This window comes from Sus scrofa, chromosome 16 (genome assembly GCF_000003025.6).
Source record: "Sus scrofa isolate TJ Tabasco breed Duroc chromosome 16, Sscrofa11.1, whole genome shotgun sequence".
NCBI lineage: Eukaryota > Metazoa > Chordata > Mammalia > Artiodactyla > Suidae > Sus > Sus scrofa.
In genome coordinates this window covers 20,385,480-20,404,889 of record NC_010458.4, presented here as the reverse complement: position 1 = coordinate 20,404,889, position 19,410 = coordinate 20,385,480, and the positions used below count along the sequence as shown (strand labels likewise).

At 43.4% G+C, this 19,410-nt stretch overlaps 1 protein-coding gene across 1 annotated transcript in view; it reads right to left on the bottom strand.

The window, feature by feature from the left end:
• The window catches only part of RAI14 (retinoic acid induced 14), a 167,119-nt gene that overhangs the window by 30,957 nt on the left and 116,752 nt on the right, over positions 1–19,410 (bottom strand). Inside the window, 1 exon segment of the mRNA NM_001128462.1 lies at positions 4,822–4,910. Coding sequence (NP_001121934.1) covers positions 4,822–4,910 — 89 coding nt within the window.

Here is a 19,410-nt window from a genome sequence, read left to right as displayed (position 1 = left end):
ATACTTGCCAATAATGGGAGCCTGGAAGCTAAGGCTTCAAAAAAGCACAGATAGGAGTTCCACCGAGGCACAGCAGGGTAAGGATCCGGCATTGTCACCACAGCCTCTTGGGTTCCTGGCTGTGGTGTGGGTTTGATCCCTGGCCTGGGAACTTCCACATGTCACAGGCATGGCTAAATACAAACAAACAAAAAACAAAAAAGCACTGATAACAGACGAATCAGAAGTTCCTTTGTGGTGCAGCCAGTTAAGGATCCTGCACTGCTGCAGCTGTGGCAGATGCAGGTTCGATCCCTGGCCTGGGAATTTCTACATGCCTCAAGAGTGGCCAAAAACAAATGAAAAAATAGAAGATTTTTAAAAATTTTTTCCAATGTTCTGTCTATGCTTCTGTTTAAGAATGTATCTCATTCTTCTGGGTGTTAACTACAGGCATCGAAAGACAAAAACATACCTTGGAAAACCTCGGAATCTGGGAGAAGTGATTTTAAAGAAGCAGAGAGAAATACCACTTCTTACGTATGAGAAGAATAAGCACAAACAAAGCAATGAAAGGAGCTGGATAAATAACCTAGGTCCTGTTCAAAGACAGCGCTATGAGCTTAGGTGCAGACTCCCAGCTGAAGGCTACATATACGCCTATGGCTTACTGGGCAAACAGGCAATAAGGAATAAGGACACCCCCCCCAAACCAAAAACATGAGTCATGAGCTTCCCCCAATGTGAGGAGTTTTCAGATTTGTACCGTGAGAACAGGTGGCTTGGTGATATTCAAAGCTTCTGTTGTTTGTTTTTTAAATATGTGAAACCTTTCAAAGCCTCTGTCTGAAAGAGAATAAAGGTGATGTGGGCGATGAAGCAATAATCTAACACAGAAGCCTAAGGCAGCGAGTCTTCCCCGTGGGTTGGGCGCTACTAAGAGGGTCACACATGCCATCTCACCTAAGCCTCAGAAGCCACCTCACATGACGACTGAGATGCTATATTGTTCCTATAGCCACGGCCTTACCCTTTTGTTCCTAAGATTGTAAAGCATTTATGAAAATTCTCTCATCAGACTTCCAAGCATCTGGTGTAGAAGGATAGCGGTTAAAGAAGGAAGAGATGGAGTTCCCGCCATGGTGCATGGGGTTAAGAATTCAGCTGCAGTGGCTTGGGTTGCTACGGAGGTGTGGGTTCAGTCCCTGATCCCACACAGTGGGTTAAAGGATCTGGTGTTGCTGTGGCTGCAGCTCGGGATTCAATCTCTGGCCTGGGAACTTCCATATCTTGCAGGTGCAGCCATAAAACAAAACAAAAAAAAGAAAGAAAGAAAAGAAAAGAAATAGATGCCAAGAATGCTTTGCTTCAAATCCAATAACCAGTTTAAAAACTATCCTAGGCTTTATGGATAAAAGGGATTAAAAAAAGGTCAGTGTAATAATATATTTTGAAAGCAGTTTTTTGTTCCCTTCAGCCACTCTTCAGGGCAGTTAGTAAGTTTATGGTAACAGATTTTTGTGCAAGTTCTTGGTGCGTGTTGGGATTGAGGAGGACTCTATCTCAGAAGTAATGTGGCAATTCTTAAGGCAGGTTTACTGAAAAGACAATCCCTGTAACAGCGGAGCCATTTAATTCACCCATTCATCCAGTGTTTGGGGCTACAAAAGACCACTAAAGCATGGTGACAAATGTCCTTGTCCGTCCTGTGGATTCCGACACACACTCTTCAGAGGGAGAGATGGGAGGAGGTGAGATAACCAACGGGAAGGACGCGAGCCGTAAAGGCCATCACGTGTATCTTGTTTTGTGGTGACAGAGAAAAGGCTGAGAAGTGCTGCTCTAGATAACACAACAGACCTGCCATGCACACTTACTCCTGCAGCTTTTCCTGCATTCTCTTTGCAGGCTTTCAAGAAATTGCGAGAAGTCAGTGTCTCACTCAGACCAAAGCCAAGCAATAAGCCCGGGACCAGAGTGCTGACGTCCTTGCTAAAGATGTCAGGTGAGAGAGAAGTGACTGGCAGATGTGGGATATTTGCAACTCATGGAATGTTTGGACCATGGTCTGGGGCGACAAAGTGCTGTGGATTCCACCAATTTTGATTAGAGGTGGAAAAAAAAAAAAGGAGTGTTTCCACTGACCAGCCCAGAAGGAGTCCAGAATGGGTCTGCAGCATCCCCTCCAGTGTGGCCTATTGGAGGGCACCATCATTTCAGTCCACAAAGAAGCAGGCACTGCATGGGGGGTCTAGGACTCGGTGTCTGACTCGCCAGGTTCTCAGAAACTGAATTGGGGCTGGGGTAGCAAATCCCACATGGTGTTAGATGGCCACTGAAAACAATATATATTTTTTTGGCCACACCCACGGCACACGGAAGTTCCTGGGCCAGGGACTGAACCCACGCCACAGCAGCAATCTGAGCTTCTGCAGTAACAAGTGCCAGATTCTTAACCTGCCATGCCACAAGGGAACTCCTAAAACTCTCTTAAGAGCTTTCAGTGCAGGAATGATAATTTTTTTAAAGGCAGAATGTAGAGTTCATTATGTACTGTGATCTCAGCTATGTACAAATGTGCCAGAAAAATCTGGTAAGAAATATAGCACAACAGTACAATTGTTTTCTTCTTGATAGGAGCAGAAGCACTGGTTATCTTCATGACAGCTGTCTGCATTTCCCAAATTTTCTACAATGAGCGTGTATTAAAGAAACCTTTCCCCCTTTAATCAAAACATGGGGGAGAGACATTCGGTTACGATGTTACGAAATACATTATGAAATAACTAGACTCCTGTCTAATCTTTCTTAACATCAAATACAGCGAAACAAGACTGTGTAACAGCTCCAATTGAGTCACTCTAACAAATTCTTTGAGATTATGATTTTCTTAGAGAGAAAGTCTATCTACTTAGGAGGACGTATATTCTCATCACGGGGACTTTACCAATCATACTCTGTGTAGGTAGTATGACTTCAGAAGCAGTAACAATAAACTTTAAAAACAAAATAACTGGGTCCTGGGATTAAGGCGACTGTAATTAGCAACATAAATTAGTATTTCCCTCAAGGGAGTCACTTAAGGAAACCATTCAATCTTCCACTGGCATTGCCATTTCTCAAAATATTTTTTTGGAGCTTTCTGTGACTTGGGAAAATCATTCTGTTACGTCAATCACTCCCTATTTTTGACCAAAAATGGTTTTTCCAGTTTGTCACCTCATTTACCTGACTTGACTTCAAGTGGCTCTTGGCCTGTCCTTAAAAAAACAAATCTATTCTCAAAAATAAAGAGTCCCAAATGCTGCGATTTTTTTTTTATTTCGAGAGCCATAGACTTTTTGAAAATAATGTGGAAACGCAAGTTTTCCAACCATATTTTGAGTAATAATTGTATCTTCGCAATTACCTACCTGATTGACCAAACTGCCTCCAAGATGATGAGGTGTCAGTGGTAGTTTTTTGGGGGGCGGGGGCACATGGAAAGGGATCCATTATGGATTAGTGAAAAGCCTAAATAAAGACTACAGAATAGACTGATTTCCTATTTCAGCAAAAACTAACAAAACCCTATTACAAGACAAAGGTTTTCAAGTACAAAAAAGAACTGAAAAGCTAGCAGTAGCTGCTTCGGTCTTTTGGTGTGGTCAACAGGGACAGAATCCCAGACTGGGGACCCCAGGGGCTCCCTTCTGTAGAACAACGTTCAAAGGTAAGAGTACGCTTCCTTTTCTCACTATGTGCCTTGATCATCATTTAGCAACACTGGCTTCACGTTAGAATCACTTGGGAGCTTTACGAAAATTGCCATTTGGCTGGAAATGTTCAGATGATGGAGTCTGAATTTCAGAGGATAGAGCTGGAGTGTGTGTGTGTGTGTGTGTGCGCGCGCGCTATTTTTTTTCTTTCTTCCCCTTTCCCTGATGGAGTCTGAATTTCAGAGGATAGAGCTGGAGTGTGTGTGTGTGTGTGTGTGTGTGTGCGCGCTATTTTTTTCTTTCTTCCCCTTTCCCCCTGTCCCCTTTTGCTCCCCTCCTGGCAGCTGGTCCATATGAAGATCATGGCTTCTGTCCAGACAGCTCATCTCAGCTAGATGATGAAAAGAGTGCCTACAGGATTCACTCTATTCATTACTTCATATCATGATTCATGAACAAAAATTAGGAAGGGCTGTATGGACCATACACACACACACATATATATATATATATATATTTTTTTTTTTTCCAGCCATGGCATGAGTGGCTTCATGTGGGATCTCAGCTCCCAGACCAGGGATTGGATTGAACCCAGGTAGTGAAAGGACTGAGTCCTACCACCAGACACCAAGGAACTCTCATACATATAAGTTTAGAAAATGATTTTTTTTTTAAATCTTTTTAGGGCCACACCCACGGCATATGGAAATCCCCGGGCTAGGGGTCAAATCAGAGCTGTAGCTGCCAGCCTACACCACAGCAACGCGGGATCCGAGCCGTGTCTGCAACCCACACCACAGCTCATGGTAACGCTAGATCCTTAACCCACTGAGCAAGGCCAGGGATGGAACCCATGTCCCTCATGGATACTAGCCAGGTTCGTTACCATTGAGCCACACCAGAACTCCAAAAATAAAGTTTTTTAATGACGGATCAGAAGCACAAAGTTTCTAGTTGATAAACCACATATAAGATGAAAACCCCTATAAAGGCACAAATAATGAAACCATGTCAGAACCTAGCCATTGGAGGAGACTTTCAGCTTATCTGTAGACCATAAAATTCCCACCATGAACATGTAATTAACCTTTAAGATACCCACCCTCCTGCTGGCCTGCCAACTTTAAAGATAAAAACTACATACCGGCAGTGTCTTGGGCTGTCACATCCACGCCATGTGTAACCATGACCCTGAGACATTCCACGTGTCCTTTCGTAGCAGCAAGATGAAAGCTGGAAAAGAGGCAACACAATCGCCTTAAGATTTCCATTCTTCAGAGCTCCTCTCCAATGATGGTTTTTTGTTGGATTTTTTTTTTTTTTTTAACCTCTTGGTATATGCCTTCTCTCATTTGAGCTCCACAACCACCTAGTGAGTAGGTATCGTTATCAAGCTCATTTCAAAGATGAGGAAATGGACGCTCAAAGCCATCTGATAATTTACCCACTGACACTTTTTACTAAGTAAGAGACTAGAAGCTAGATCTTGGGTCTTTCACCTTAAAGACCAGGCTTGAAAAAAAGTAAGATTCAACTATACTCCTTGTCTCTTTAGGGAACAACAGCCAAAGAGTCCCAACTGGATTCAATTCCTAAAATAGGTAATTCATCACTTTTTCCTGTGTTGTCTAGGGCTTCACCAAAGCCATACTTTTTAAGTAATCCATTCTATAAAGAAAAACTTGTCTAAGTCAAACGATGTTCAAGGTTCTTGGATAGCAGCAAGGTCAAGTTCATTGTTGTGTTCTAGATAAATAACAATCGGTGTACAAAACTTTTGTTAAGTAGCTAATGTGTGCCAACTACGCACTTTCATACATTATCTTACCATCTACTTTAATACAGTATCTCTCTTCATTCTCATGAAAGCCTTTTGAGGGGAGTCCTAACACAGCCTCCATTAGATGGCAGGTGTCTACACTTAGTCAGGTGCAAACAGCATTGACGAAAGCCCACAACTGGGCTCCACTACTCAATGCCACTTGGGAGTACGACCTGCACTCAGCATGTTTAGACTTGCCATTAGAAAAGGATAACATCCTAATGCCACACCCATCATCCTCAAAGATGCCAAGGGTCCAGGGCACTTCTGCAGGCGGAAGAAAAGCACAGTTCCCCTGGGCATTCAGGCCCAGAGGCTGAGAAGGCAAAAACCATGGGAAGATCTCCACCCTGGAGGTCTTCCCTCTTCTCAGCCTCCTTTCTAGAGAAGGGGGTTAATGAGCCTCATAGTCTCCTCCTGCCTCAGTTCTGTTTTAGGGAGTTACCTTCTCAGGATACTTGCTGTGCAGCACCTTAGTATCTGTACCTCTGAATTAATAACTAGGCATATTTTTTCACAGGACAGGACTTGTCACAGGGGCCCAGGGTCATACCCAACTAGCAAATCCAAGGGCTTGACCAATGTGAACCCAAGTCAGCTTGACCCCACACCTCTGCTCCAGAGAACAAGGCTGAGTGAAGGTGGGCAGGTCAGCAAATGCAGATACATCAGGTCTGGTGGCTAATCGGCCATTCATCGGCTGTGTACGTGGGGAAGTCAGTCTAACCTCTCTGAGCTTACATCTCCTCCACTGTAAAGTGTGGGGATTGAATCAGATGATATCTGCTGTTCCCTCTAGCACTAACACTCTCTCATTTTAATCTACCCGGCTCTGGTCACAGCAACTATTTCTGCATTTGAGCAGCAATTTCTGCGTAATGCTTCTTTACAGTCAAAACCCACATTGTAGGTGATTACACATTACAGTGAAACTTTGATCATATGGAATGACTTGGGAATGTGCTGGTGACCTGTGTAAATGGAATTCCTGATTAAATCCAGCTTCTCCAAAAGACCCTCCCTAAAAGGCAGTACAATGTTATCTCTGTTTTCAGCATGGCTGGGGTAACTTAACTTGACAGTAAGTAAAGTTCATCTTTAAGCAGTGAACCCTTTGATCGTAGTGGAAGGTTTCTAAACTCAGGTTTCCCCAGCCTTATGAACAGGATATGTTAACGTAATTTAATTGCTCTTGGGGACAGGAAATCACCACCTCAATTACTGAACTCTGCTCTCCAATCTATTAATCTGCATGTCCCAGATTATTAAACCCTAATATTTATTGACATTCATTTTCTTTTCTTTTTTTTTTTTCTTTCTCTTTAGGGCCAGCACATGGAAGCTCCCAGGCTAGGAGTCAAATCGGAGCACAGCTACCAGCCTAGACCACAGCCACAGCGGATCCGAGTCACGAGTCACATCTGCAACCTACACTGCAGCTTGGGGCAACACTGGATTCTTCACCCATTGAGCAAGGCCAGGGATCAAACCCGCATCCTCACAAACACTATGTCAACTCTGTAACCCACTGAGCCACAACGGGAACTCCCTATCTTCTTGTCTTAGTGTCTATGCATTTGCTTCTAAGCTGTTCACTCAGCATTTCCTATGACTAGGGGAGCACTCAATCAAAATGATCTGGACAAGGGGGCAGCCATAGCCCAGGCTAAAGATAAAAGTACCAGGATTAGTAATTAGCACATGAACACACATTATGCACACACACAAACCCACCACACAACATACAAGTGTGTACAGATATAGAACTTTTGACTGAAGTTTAACATAAGAGAGTTACACCTATTATAGTTGGAGCACCTGCTAAAATTTAACGGGTGGAGCAGGCCCCTCTTATGTTCATACTGAAGAAACAGAACATGGCTGGAGACCCCAAATCCCTCCTCGTACCTCCTGCTGGCACCCCAGAAACTCTCCGTGTGCCTCTTCTAGTTACTAACCTCTCTTTATGAGGTTAGTTCTGTTTTTTCTACTCTGAGTCTTCTCGGATTACCTCTGGATTGCATACTGTAATCACAGGGGATCAATGCTGCAGACACAGGTGACAATATAACATCACTGTAGGCCACTACTGCACCTGATAAATGTGGCCTAATGAACTCGACGAGCTGGTCTATGGATATGGGAGTTGTGGGGTTTCAGGATCATTATTTGGAAAGTCAGTGATCATGACAAGGCCAGAGAAGTGAGGCGTTAGGGAGTCAGACTCAATATCCAATCCAATCTGATGAAAGAAACTTTCTTACATGTTGCTTTTTAAAACGAAGTCTCCCTGGTGTATTGCACAGGGAACTCTACCCGATATTCCGTGATCATCTAGGTGGGAAAAGAACATAAAAGAGAACGGATGTGTGTACATGTTTAACCGAATCTCTCTGTTGTACAGAAATGATCACAATCGTGTAAACCAACAGCACTTCAATACCACTTTAAAAAATGAAAAAATAAAATAAAATGAATCCCCGGGCTCAGCGTATAGCAACCCATCTTTCATGTCTACTTTATTGAGGGATCCAGTTCATTAAGGTTTCAATGCATATGTTTTAAATAAATTGTGTGTGTGTTTTCATGAATGAGACATTGTTTTGCCCTCTCTCTTTACTTTAGATCAGGAAGTGACTTTTTCTTTTATTCTGGGAAATCTCCAACTACGCTCTTGCCAAACATTGTGTCCTAGGAAAAGACAGTGAGAGTCTTTTCCCAATTCACAATTTTATCCTCATATATTTTACCTAAAATTTCAGCACTCACTACTCTTATAGATAAAATGAACAAGTACAAATATAAATAATTAGAAACAGCCAACTCTATAAGGAGAGCTGGTCCTTTTATATTACAAAATCTAATATCAATATTTTAGCTAGTAAAATCATTCTTAGTTGATGTGACTCAACCAAACATACCATATTTTGCAGTGTTTCGGAAAGAAGAGTCAGTTCCAGGGGTTTGTTGCAGTCTGATGTCACTTATAACTGCTGTTCTACCTTCTAAAACACACTGGGCATTGGGATAAGCATAAAAAAGCAGGACATTGAGAAGAGTTGATCATTTTATCCAGAAGTTTCTGGTTCATCTTTCCAGACAGACAAAGAACTCCACTATGTATCATCGCTCCTTCTCTCCAAGCACACATTTCCAGGAAACAGGAAGGAGCAAAGCCAAGAAACAGGATATATAGGTCTGCTCTCAGGGAATACCACTCCCTAATGCTGTGCATCATCTGTCTGCCCCTCCAGGTTTGCCCTTCATCTTGACCCTTTGGGTCTATTATCCTGGAGGCAGGCTTCTCTAGTGCACTGCATCCAATGGGCTGCCTCGTCCTTTGGCTTCTGGTTGGGATCGACCAATAGGAGGCACTTACAAGAGACGGGAGATGAGAAGGAAGAGTTCAGGGCCCCTCTACCCCCTCCCTGCAGGGCCGCACACTGGCAGCAGCTGCCTTCCTCTCCTTCCTCTGTGGAGTTCACAGCCCTGGGGCCCAGGTCTTCCAAAGTGACAGCTGCAGCTCTTTCTGAATGTTCTTCTCGCCTCTTCAGGTGTGGGTGGTGACGGTGGTGGTGAAATACATTTCCACTCTTACCAGCCAGGGCTGCTTTCCCAGCCTTGCTGGTTTCATCTGACCACAGGTTTGTAAACAGTTCTCTTCTTAAACGTGCATCAATTTTCCTATTTGAGGGTGCTACCCATTTCCTGCCGGGACCTTGAATGACCCGAGTGTTGGGTATTTTGTGTGTGGTGAGCATCCACAGGATGGACGATTAGGCTCCTGTGGATATTATGTGATTAAATATTTATAAGGGCAAAGTCAGCCTTAAAAATGTTTTTTTTTTTTTTTTTGGTGGGTTTTTTTTGTTTGTTTGGTTGGGTTTTTTTTGGCTTTTTAGGGCCACATATGCGGCATACAGAGAAGTTCCCAGGCTACAGGTGGAATCGGAGTTGCAGCTGCCGGCCTACGCCACAGCCACAGCAACAAGGGATCCAAGCCGCATCTGCGACCTACACCACAGCTCACGGCAACGCCGGATCGTTAACCCACTGAGCAAGGCCAGGGATCGAACCCGCAACCTCATGGTTTCTAGTCGAATTCGTTCACCACTGCGCCACGATGGGAAAGACGAGAACACAAGTAGAAAAGATCGTCGACAACCGGAGCTGTAAAGGAGGAACCACAAGGAGTCAGGTAGGAGGCGCGGAGACGTGGTAGAGTGAAGACCCAGACTCCAGGTAGGCAGCCCACAAACAGGAGGACAATTACAACTGCAAAGATAGTCTCCAAGAAGGGAGGGGTCCAAGCCCAGAGGTCCTGCACCAGGAAGATGGGGCCCCAAAATATCTGGCTTTGAAGGCCAGCAGGCTTACTGTCAGAAGGAGCAGAGGGCTGTGGATGTGCACAAAATCTCACATGCTCTGGGATCCAGGGCAGAAGAAGTAATTTGAAAGAAGCCTGGGTCAGGCCCACCTGCTGATCTTGGAGAGTCTCCCAGAGAGGCAGGAGACGACTGGAGCTCACCCTGGAGACATAGACAATGATGACAGCCATTTATGCCCACATGTATGTGGGCATTTCATCTATGACAAAAGAGGCAAGAATACATGATGGAGAAAGGACAGCCTCTTTAACAAATGGTGTTGGGAAAACTGGACGGCTACCTGCAAAAGAAGCCCTCTAGGCTACTTTGTCACATCATATACAAAAATAAACTCAAAGTGGATTCAAGATTTAAAGGTAAGACCTGAAAATAGAAAACTTCTAGAAGAAAATTTAGGCAATATGCTCTTTGATGACAATCTTAGTAATATTTTTTTGATTACGTCTCTTAAGGCAAGAGAAACAAAAAGCAAAAATAATCATATGGGACCTAATCAAACTAAAAAACTTTTGTACAGGAAAGAGAACTATAAGCAAAACAGAACAAAACAAAAAGGCCAGCTACTGAATGAAAGAAGATATTTGCAAAAAACAAATCTGAGAAGGGGTTAATACCCCAAATATACAAAGAACTCATACAATTCAATGTTTAAAAAAAAAAAAAAAAGACTAAAAAATAGGCAGAGGATCTAGACAGGCATTTTTCCAAAGGAAGACATAGAGATAGCTAACAGACACATGAAAAGATGCTCAATATCACTCGTCGAGGAAATGGAAATCAAAACCACAGTAAGATACAATTGTCAGAACAGCTATTAGCAAAAAGACAACCAATCTCAAGTGCTGACAAAGGTATGGGGCAAAGGGAACTCTAGTACAGTATTGGTGGGACTACAGTTGGTGCAGCCTCTATGGAAAACAGTACAGAGAGTCATCAAAAAATGAAAAATACAGGCCTTCCCAACGTGGCACAGCGGAAACGAATCCAACTAGGAATCATGAGGTTTCAGGTTTGATCCCTGGTCTTGCTCAGTGGGTCAAGGATCCGGCATTGCTGTGTGTGGTATGGGTCGCAGACGTGGCTTGGATCTGGTGTTGCTGTGGCTGTGGCACAGGCCAGCAGCTGTAGCTCTGATTAGACGTCTAGCCTGGGAATCTCCATATGCCTCAAGTATGGCCCTAAAAAGCACACAAAAAATAGAACTACTATACGATCTAGCAATTCCACTCCTGGGTACTCATCTGAAGAAAATGAAAACACTCCTTTAAAGATAAATATACTTCTATGTTCATTACAGTATCTTTTTTAAGCTAAAAACAAAACCAAAACAAAAAGCAACCAAGGACAACATCTCAAGGTCACAGATCTTATTAATCTATAAATTCACCCTCTCTAACCCTTCCCCCACACAACTGGATTATCATTTATATTTTTCATCTCGAAATTTTTCTATACATGTATTTAAAAGATAAGCACTTTACAAAGTAGAAATAATGCAGTGAAATCCTTTGTATCCTATACCAAGTCTAACTTCAATGTGAATCTTATTTCATCTATATTCTTATGAGCCATTTTTGTTTTGAAGCAAATCTCATTTCATTCATAAATATTTCTATATTTCTCAAATACAATAGCTCTTTACAAAAATATAATACTATTATCACACCTGAAACATTTATTTATTTTTGTCTTTTTAGGGCCACACCTGAGGCATATGGAGGTTCCCAGGCTAGGGGTCCAATCGGAGCTGTAGCTGCCGGCCTACACCACAGCCACAGCAATGCCAGATATGAGCCACGTCTGAGACCTACACCACAGCTCACGGCAATGCCGGATCCTTAACCCACTGAGCGAGGCCAGGGATCAAACCCGCATCCTCATGGATGCTAGCTGGATTGTTTCCACTTCACCAGGACAGGAACTCCGCACCTGATGGTTAACGATAATTCTTGAGTAATGCCAAACTTTTAAGCACTGGTGTTCACATTTCCAACGGCTTCATAAAGGTAATCATTTTAAAATTATTTGTGTAAATCAAAATCCAAAAAAAAAAAAAAAAGTCAACATACTGTAACTAGGGCTAGAGGCTTGGTTTCATACAGGTTCAGTTTTTGGGAAGGCTACTTCCAAAGTGATGTCGTGTATAGTTACTGGAGACATACAGTATCAGTTGGCTCATTTTCTGTGACCTGAGCAAGCGCTGACAGTCGCCGTTTGGATTATCCTTTGATTTGGGGTTTGTAAAATGGTGGCAGCCTAATCTATTATTTCCTTTTTATTTATTTGTTGGAATTCTTCCGGAGGGGGAAAAAAAATCCCCTCAATGACAATTTAGTTTTCTTGAAATACAGGACATACTGGAAAAAGAAATATTTGACCTTTTACTTCAATGAAAGTTTTCAGATGAACCAGTTGGTGCCCAGACATCCTAAGGAGACCAATGTGGGGGCAGGATTAATGCAGGTAAGTTATATATATGTACATTGAGTATGTGATACTCAACCTGTTCTCTAGGGTTTTGTTTTCGGTTTTTATAACTTAAGTATTTTCACCATGGTACATCCCAGTGTTTAATACAATAAATGCACGTCATACCCACTGCCATAAAAAAGCATCTCAACTCTGCATGAAATTGAATTGACTATTTAAGATAGTTGGGCATTTTTGGCTAACATGCTTTGAAGAAGAATGTGTCAAATCACTTTAATTATACAGAATATGATGTGTGACTTCAAAAGAGTTTTCAGATATAGTGTGAGGCCAAAGGAGGAGCCAGTTTAAAAGGTTTAAGATACACTGTCCCAAGGATAAGAAAAACAACTGACAAGCGCCAGTACTCAGTCTAGAATGCCCCATGATGCAAAAAAGAAAGGCTATGATTCAGAGTTTTTGTTTGTTTTTGGCCGTGCCCATGGCACGTAGAAGTTCCCAGGCCAGCGATGGAACCCGTGCCACAGCAGTGACCAAAGCCATAGCAGGGACGGTGCTGGATCCTTAACCAGCTAAGGTACCAGGGAACTCTTGTCATTCAGATTTTAAACTTCAGATCTGATCTTGAAAAAAGAACCAATACTCCATCCACAACACATATGGGCACACACAAATATCATACGACTGTTCTAAAACTGGGAAAACTTTTCTTTCCTTTTTGCTTTTGAGGGCCACACGCCAGGCATATGGAGGTTCCCAGACTATGAGTCAAATTGGAGCCGTAGCCGCTGGCCTACGCCACAGCCACAGCCACGCCACAGCCACAGCCACAGCAATGCGGGATCTGAGCCATGTCTGCAACCTACACCACAGCTCGCGGCTTAACCCACTGAGAGAGGCCAGGGATCCAACCTGCGTCCTCATGGATACTGTCAAGTTCGTTTCCACTGAGCCACATCAGGAACCCCTAAAACTGGGAAAACTTAAAAGTTCTATGGGCATATCCGGAGAAATAACAAGGGTTCTTCAGCAATGAATTAGAAAGAAAAGAAGGTCTAGTAAAATCCTCAATGCCTTATACTATATTCTATACTTTCTCTTACTGTATTTAAAATGTATTTTACAATATACATTACATATACTATTGTATACCATGTTCTATCATAAAAAAAAATCTGTGGGCTAGATTTAGAAAAGCAAAATATAAAATAAGAAAGAATAACTATCAAGACATAGTTATTTTGGTATCTATTGAACATTTTGATTAAATACTCTGATACCCTTGAAGTATTCTTTTATTTAATCATATATCCTTGCTATAGAATTTTAGTCAGAAAATCATTATCGGAGTTCCCGTCGTGGCTCAGTGGTTAACGAATCCGACTAGGAACCATGGTTCCGACCATGAGGTTGCGGGTTCGATCCCTGGCCTTGCTCAGTGGGTTAAGGATCCGGCATTGCCGTGAGCTGTGGTGTAGGTTGCAGACTCGGCTGGGATCTTGCGTTGCTGTGGCTCTGGCGTAGGCCAGTGTCTACAGCTCCGATTTGACCCCTTGCCTGGGAATCTCCATGTGCTGCGGGAGCGGCCCAAGAAATGGCAAAAAGACAAAAAAAAAAAAAAAAAGAAAGAAAATCATTATCTATTCTGGGACAAAATATATATAGTCTGAGTTTGCTAAATCAATCATCACATTAAGGAAAACCCACATGGTCAGTGTACTGATTTAGGCTGTTTTGTTTTTAAGAAAGCTGTACAGGAGTTCCCATTGTGATTCAGCAGTAACAAACCCAAATAGTATCCATGAGGATGCAGGTTTGATCCCTGGCCTCACTCAGTAGCTTAACAATCGGCATTACTGTGAGCTGTAGGTATAGGTTGCAGATGTTGCTAGGATCTGGCATGGCTATGGCTGTGGCCGTGGCCATGGCTGGCAGCTGTAGCTCTGGTTCAACCCCTAGCCTGGGAACCTCCAAATGCTGCAGGTTAGGCCCTAAAAAGAAAGAAAAAAAAAAAAAAAAAGCAATCAAGCTGTACAAATGCGGAAGAAATAAAGCACAAATATTACAATGAGACGACTCTGTCAGCAGGTTCCTAACAGCCCAGCTCCATCTGAGCTCCGTACCACGTATGCATTCAATCTAGTTACCTTACACGTGAACCCAACCAACAACCAGCAAAAAGAACAGCATCATTTTGTCAATTCTCCTTTAGCTGCTGGAGAAGAAAGCCTTGTCATCCCTCTCTCATATCCCCAGCCCTGTGCCTAGAAGAAGCTCTTAATCATGAGTGGAGTAAACGCCCTTGCACAGAAAGGCAAGGTGGGAACATTACACGATCGTGTGTTGCATCTGGATATCCAGTCATTTTACAGCTTTAACATCAGAAAATCTGGTCCTTATTCCAAATGGCCACGATTTTTAACAATTAAACAAAACTTCCAAGCTTACAGCTTTACTAAAGCGTAGAGGAGGGACAGGCATGGGCAGTCCAATGATAAAGTGTAACACAAAGCAGGATACTGGAGAGGCGAGACACAATCTTTAAGGGCTCAGACTAACTGGGTGTGAATCTGCACTTTGCTGCTTATCAGTAATGCGTGATCCTGGGCAAGAGCTCTCTGTATCTCAGTTTCCGCATCTATAAAATGGGCTGTGAGGAATAAATGGGGTATACGTTAAAGTACGTAGCAAAACATCAAGCATGAAGTAAACACCCAAGAAAATGTCACCAGTCACTACAGCCGCATCCACACAAGGCAAGGCAGAGTCTGGGACACGCTGCTTAATAAAAGGATTTGTCTCAATGTTCAGAAAAGACAGGCTAGCAGAGATTAGGTGGGAACCACCACTGTGGAAGCAATGAAAGAAAGAGAGAGAGAGGAGGGAGAGGGGAAGGAGTGGGATGGACAGGGAGTTTGGGGTTGGTGGACGCAACTATTACATTTAGACTAGAAAAGCAATGAGGGCCTACTGAACAGCACAGGGAATTACATCCAATCTCTTGGGACAGAGCATGATGGGAGATGGTATGAGGAAAGGAATGTATACATAGGGATGATTGGGTCACTCTGCTGTACAGTAGAAATGAGCACAACACTGTAAATCAACTACACTTTATTAAAAAAAGAAAAAAGAGGAAGAACGCCAGAAAAAGAGAGTTGTAGACAGTTGCAGACAGAAAAAAAAAAAAAAAAAAAAAAATCCAAGACCAGCCTTGTCTAATGCTCACACTTGAGCTGCTAACATTTTGGCACCTTCCACAGAAGTGATAATCCCCAAAGCAGAGTTTGGCAGCAACAAGTCATTAGCATTTAGGCTCTGAATGTGAACGAGCAGCAGAGCCAACTTTTAATAAAATACTCAAGTGGAAAGTTGGGTAAGGTTGGGTGGGAAACTGCAATGAGTCACTGACAGAACCTGGATTTGGAAATGACAGTGAGTAGGTTTCCTTTCTCGTGCAGTGACTGGTAAACGCGGGCATCCTCAGCGTGGCAGTCCAGGTGCCTGGTGGGAGCTGGTCTGGACTGCAGGTGGGCATCTAGGTCTATGCTTATATATTTTCATAAACTACTCCAGCTATAGATACACATATTAATTCACTCCTATATGTACTATGATATGAGGGTGTTTATGTGCCAGACACTGTTCTAAGTATTGAGAAACACATGGTGAATAAAAGAAAATCCTCATGGATCTCGGCTTTTGGTAGGAAGACTCAAGATAAACCAGCAGTTCTCAACTAGGGGTGATTCTGCCCCCACCCAGGGGACATTTGGCAACATCTGGAGACACTTTTGATTATTCACAGAGGAGGGGTAGATAGATTCTCCTGGGATCTAAAGTGTAAAGACCAGAGATGCTGCTAAACATCCCAGGATGCACAGAACATCTCCCCACAACACACGGTTCCCTGACTAGTCTAATCCGTCAATAACTCAACATGACAAAATGTCAACAGTGCCCAGGTTGAGAAATTTTGTGATGACCATTTAAACAGATGCATGATGCTGAGCTATAATTCTTTTCCTTTTTTCTTTTTTTTCTTTTTGGTTTTAAGGCCACACTCAAGGCATATGGAGGGGGCTCCCAGGCTAGGGGTCAAATCGGAGCTGTAGCCACTGGCCTACGCCAGAGCCACAGCAACGCGGAATCCGAGCCGCGTCTGCAACCTACACCACAGCTCACGGCAATGCCAGATCCTTAACCACTGAGCGAGGCCAGGGATCGAACCCGCAGCCTCGTGGTCCCTAGTCGGATTCGTTAACCGCTGAGCCACGACGGGAACTCCAGAGCTATAAATTCAATTAAAACAAATTAAAGACTGAAGAAACATGAGCAGATTCCAATCTCTTCATTGAAATATATTCTACGGCATGTGACTTCATTTTAAAATGTACAATGTAGTTGTTTTGAGTATAAAACAAAGCAGTGCCACCAACATCACTAATTCCAGAACATTTTCATCAACCTAAAAAAAAAAAAAATCCTCATACCCATTAGCGTTCACTCCTCAAGCCCATGCTCCAACCCCTTACCCCCACCTCTGGCAATCGCTAATCTGCTTTCTGTGTCTATGGATTTGCCTATTCTGGACATGTCATCAGGATGGAATCATATAATACGCGGTCTTTTGCACTTGGCTTCTTTTCTTTGGCATGTTTTCAGGATTCATCCATGTTGTAGCACAAAGCAGTACTTCATTCCTTCCACTGGATGCATAAAGCACATTTTATTTATCCATTCATCGGTTATGGACATTTGGATCGTTTCTACTTTTTGGTTATGATGAATAATGCTGCTAAAACATTTTGGGTTCAAGTGTTTGTGTGAACATCTGTTTTCAGTTTAATGGGTATGGACCCAGGAATGGAATTGCTGAGCCACATGGTAACCGTGTTAAAGTCTTCAAGGAAATGCTAGACTATGTCTTAAAGCTGCTGCACCAAGGGACACCCCCAGCAACAACATGAAGGATCGAATTTGTCCACATCCTAGCCAAGTCTTGTTCTCGCCTGGCAAATTTTAACTTCAGAGATGAGAATTTTAATTACACCTAAATGGCCCACAGAAGAAACTTTTAAGGCTTTCTTAATGAACCCTTGGGGGGAGCTACTTCAGCTTAATTATCAGCTGAAATTTCCCCTTAGAGGAATATGAGTGAATGCAAACCAAAGTCTGAACATCCGTCAGCTTTGTCTCTGCAGGTTTTTACTCCTCATTAAAAAGGGTGGCCTCTCCTTTTAAAGATAAGAAGTGTCACTCCAGAGGCTACGGGCATGTATTTTATGAGGGACTCTCTGGCTTATCTCTTCATTTAAACAGGTCAAGAATTCAGTGGAGAAGGGAGGGGTATAAAAGCCTTTATCTACCCTTTTGCCCTAGGGACAGGGACACTGGGCACGGCTCAGGGAGACAGCAGGGTGGTCGTCCTGATTCTCGTGCAGCCAAAGTGACAGCACTTCAATAGCCTATGTTCTGGATACTCAGAATGGTCCATGGACCAGGAGTTCATGAGAGATGCAGCTCTCAGCCCCAGCCCACATCACTGACTCAAAAGCTGAGGTTTACATTCAGTTTCCCAGCTGACTCATGAGCACATGGCTTTGGGGAAGCACTGCTCTAGAGGGAGGACGAGGTAGGACCCTCACACCTTCATCTTTACCAAGGCACCTACAGTTTCAAAGTTCTTTTGAAAGCATGATCCCCTTGGCCTTGAAAGCAAGCTTGTGCATGTGTTCCACCCAGAGGGAATCTGTGCTATTTTAAGTTTCATTATAATAGGAAATGTCTAGCTTTGCTTACAAAACTCAGCTGGGTCCTTCCACAGAGGGGTAACTAAGAGGCACAAAGGGAGCGGCCTGAAGATTTACATCCTGTTCCTTTGATCCCTTTGCTGCCTACTGATATATGGAATTTCTCTGCTTTTGTCACTTGGAAAGTTCCCAAGGTTTCTGGGCTTAAGAGTTTTGTGGCTCCCGATTGATCTCTCGCTCCCAACCCCGCCCTTCTTCTTCTTCCTCCCTCCCTCCCCTCCACACCCCCCTCCCTCCTTCTCTTCCGCTGACCCCCACCCCCAAGAGAAGACCAAGAAGACCCTGAGGACCCCAGGACAGCAGTTGGGTGGTAGCCTGAAGGCGCAGAGGGAAGAACCAGCAGAAAGAGACAGGACAGCCCAGCCGGGCCTGCTGTTTTGTTGCTGTGTCACCGTAGCTGAGGTACTTCCTTCAGTTCCCTCACCTCTTAAGCCATGTTGGGCCGTCGAAAAAAACATCAGCATCAATAGTAAGAGCATCTGATCTATGGAAACACAAGGCCCTAGTGCCGACTTATCTCATTACATCCCCCGACCAGCCTCTGGGAGGGGTAATTACCATCATCCCCATTTTACAGAGGAGGAAACTGAGGCACAGAGAAGCCGAGGAAGCTTGCCCAAAGTCAGGACTAATAAGGACAAGGGCTTGGATCCTGACCTAGGCATTCTGCCTGCAAAAGGCTCTTCATCATCAAGCTGAGAAGCCGCACTAGTTGTTCAATCACTGCAAACTGGGAAACATCACATAATAAAGCTTAGTGGATGCGCCGCTCTTTAAGAAACAAAGTTTATTCTGTTTTTTTTTTTTTTTTTAACATTTTTGTTATTTTGTTTTGTTTTGTTTTTTGGTCTTTTTAGGGCTGCACCCACGGCATATGGAGGTTCCCAGGCTAGGAGTTGAGGAATCAGAGCTGCATTTGCCAGCCTACACCACAGCCACAGCCAGATCCGAGCCACATCTGTAACCTACATCATAGCTCATGGCAAATGCCTGATCCTTAACCCACTGAGTGAGACCAGAGATTGAACCCACATCCTCATGGATACTAGTTGGGTTCATTACCGCAGAGCCACAAAGGGAACTCCTAAGAAACAAAGTTTAAACTTAAAAAAAAGGGAAGTATTGGCCCAAAAGTAAATACACGCTTCTCACTGGGGCAGATCAGGGTTGCCAGTGGTCTCAAATGGAGAATGCAGTTCAAGCACCCCTTCAACAGGGGTTTCATTTCCACAAAACCACTCAGCAAGCTGTGCAAGGACAAGGCAGAGATATTTCTCAAG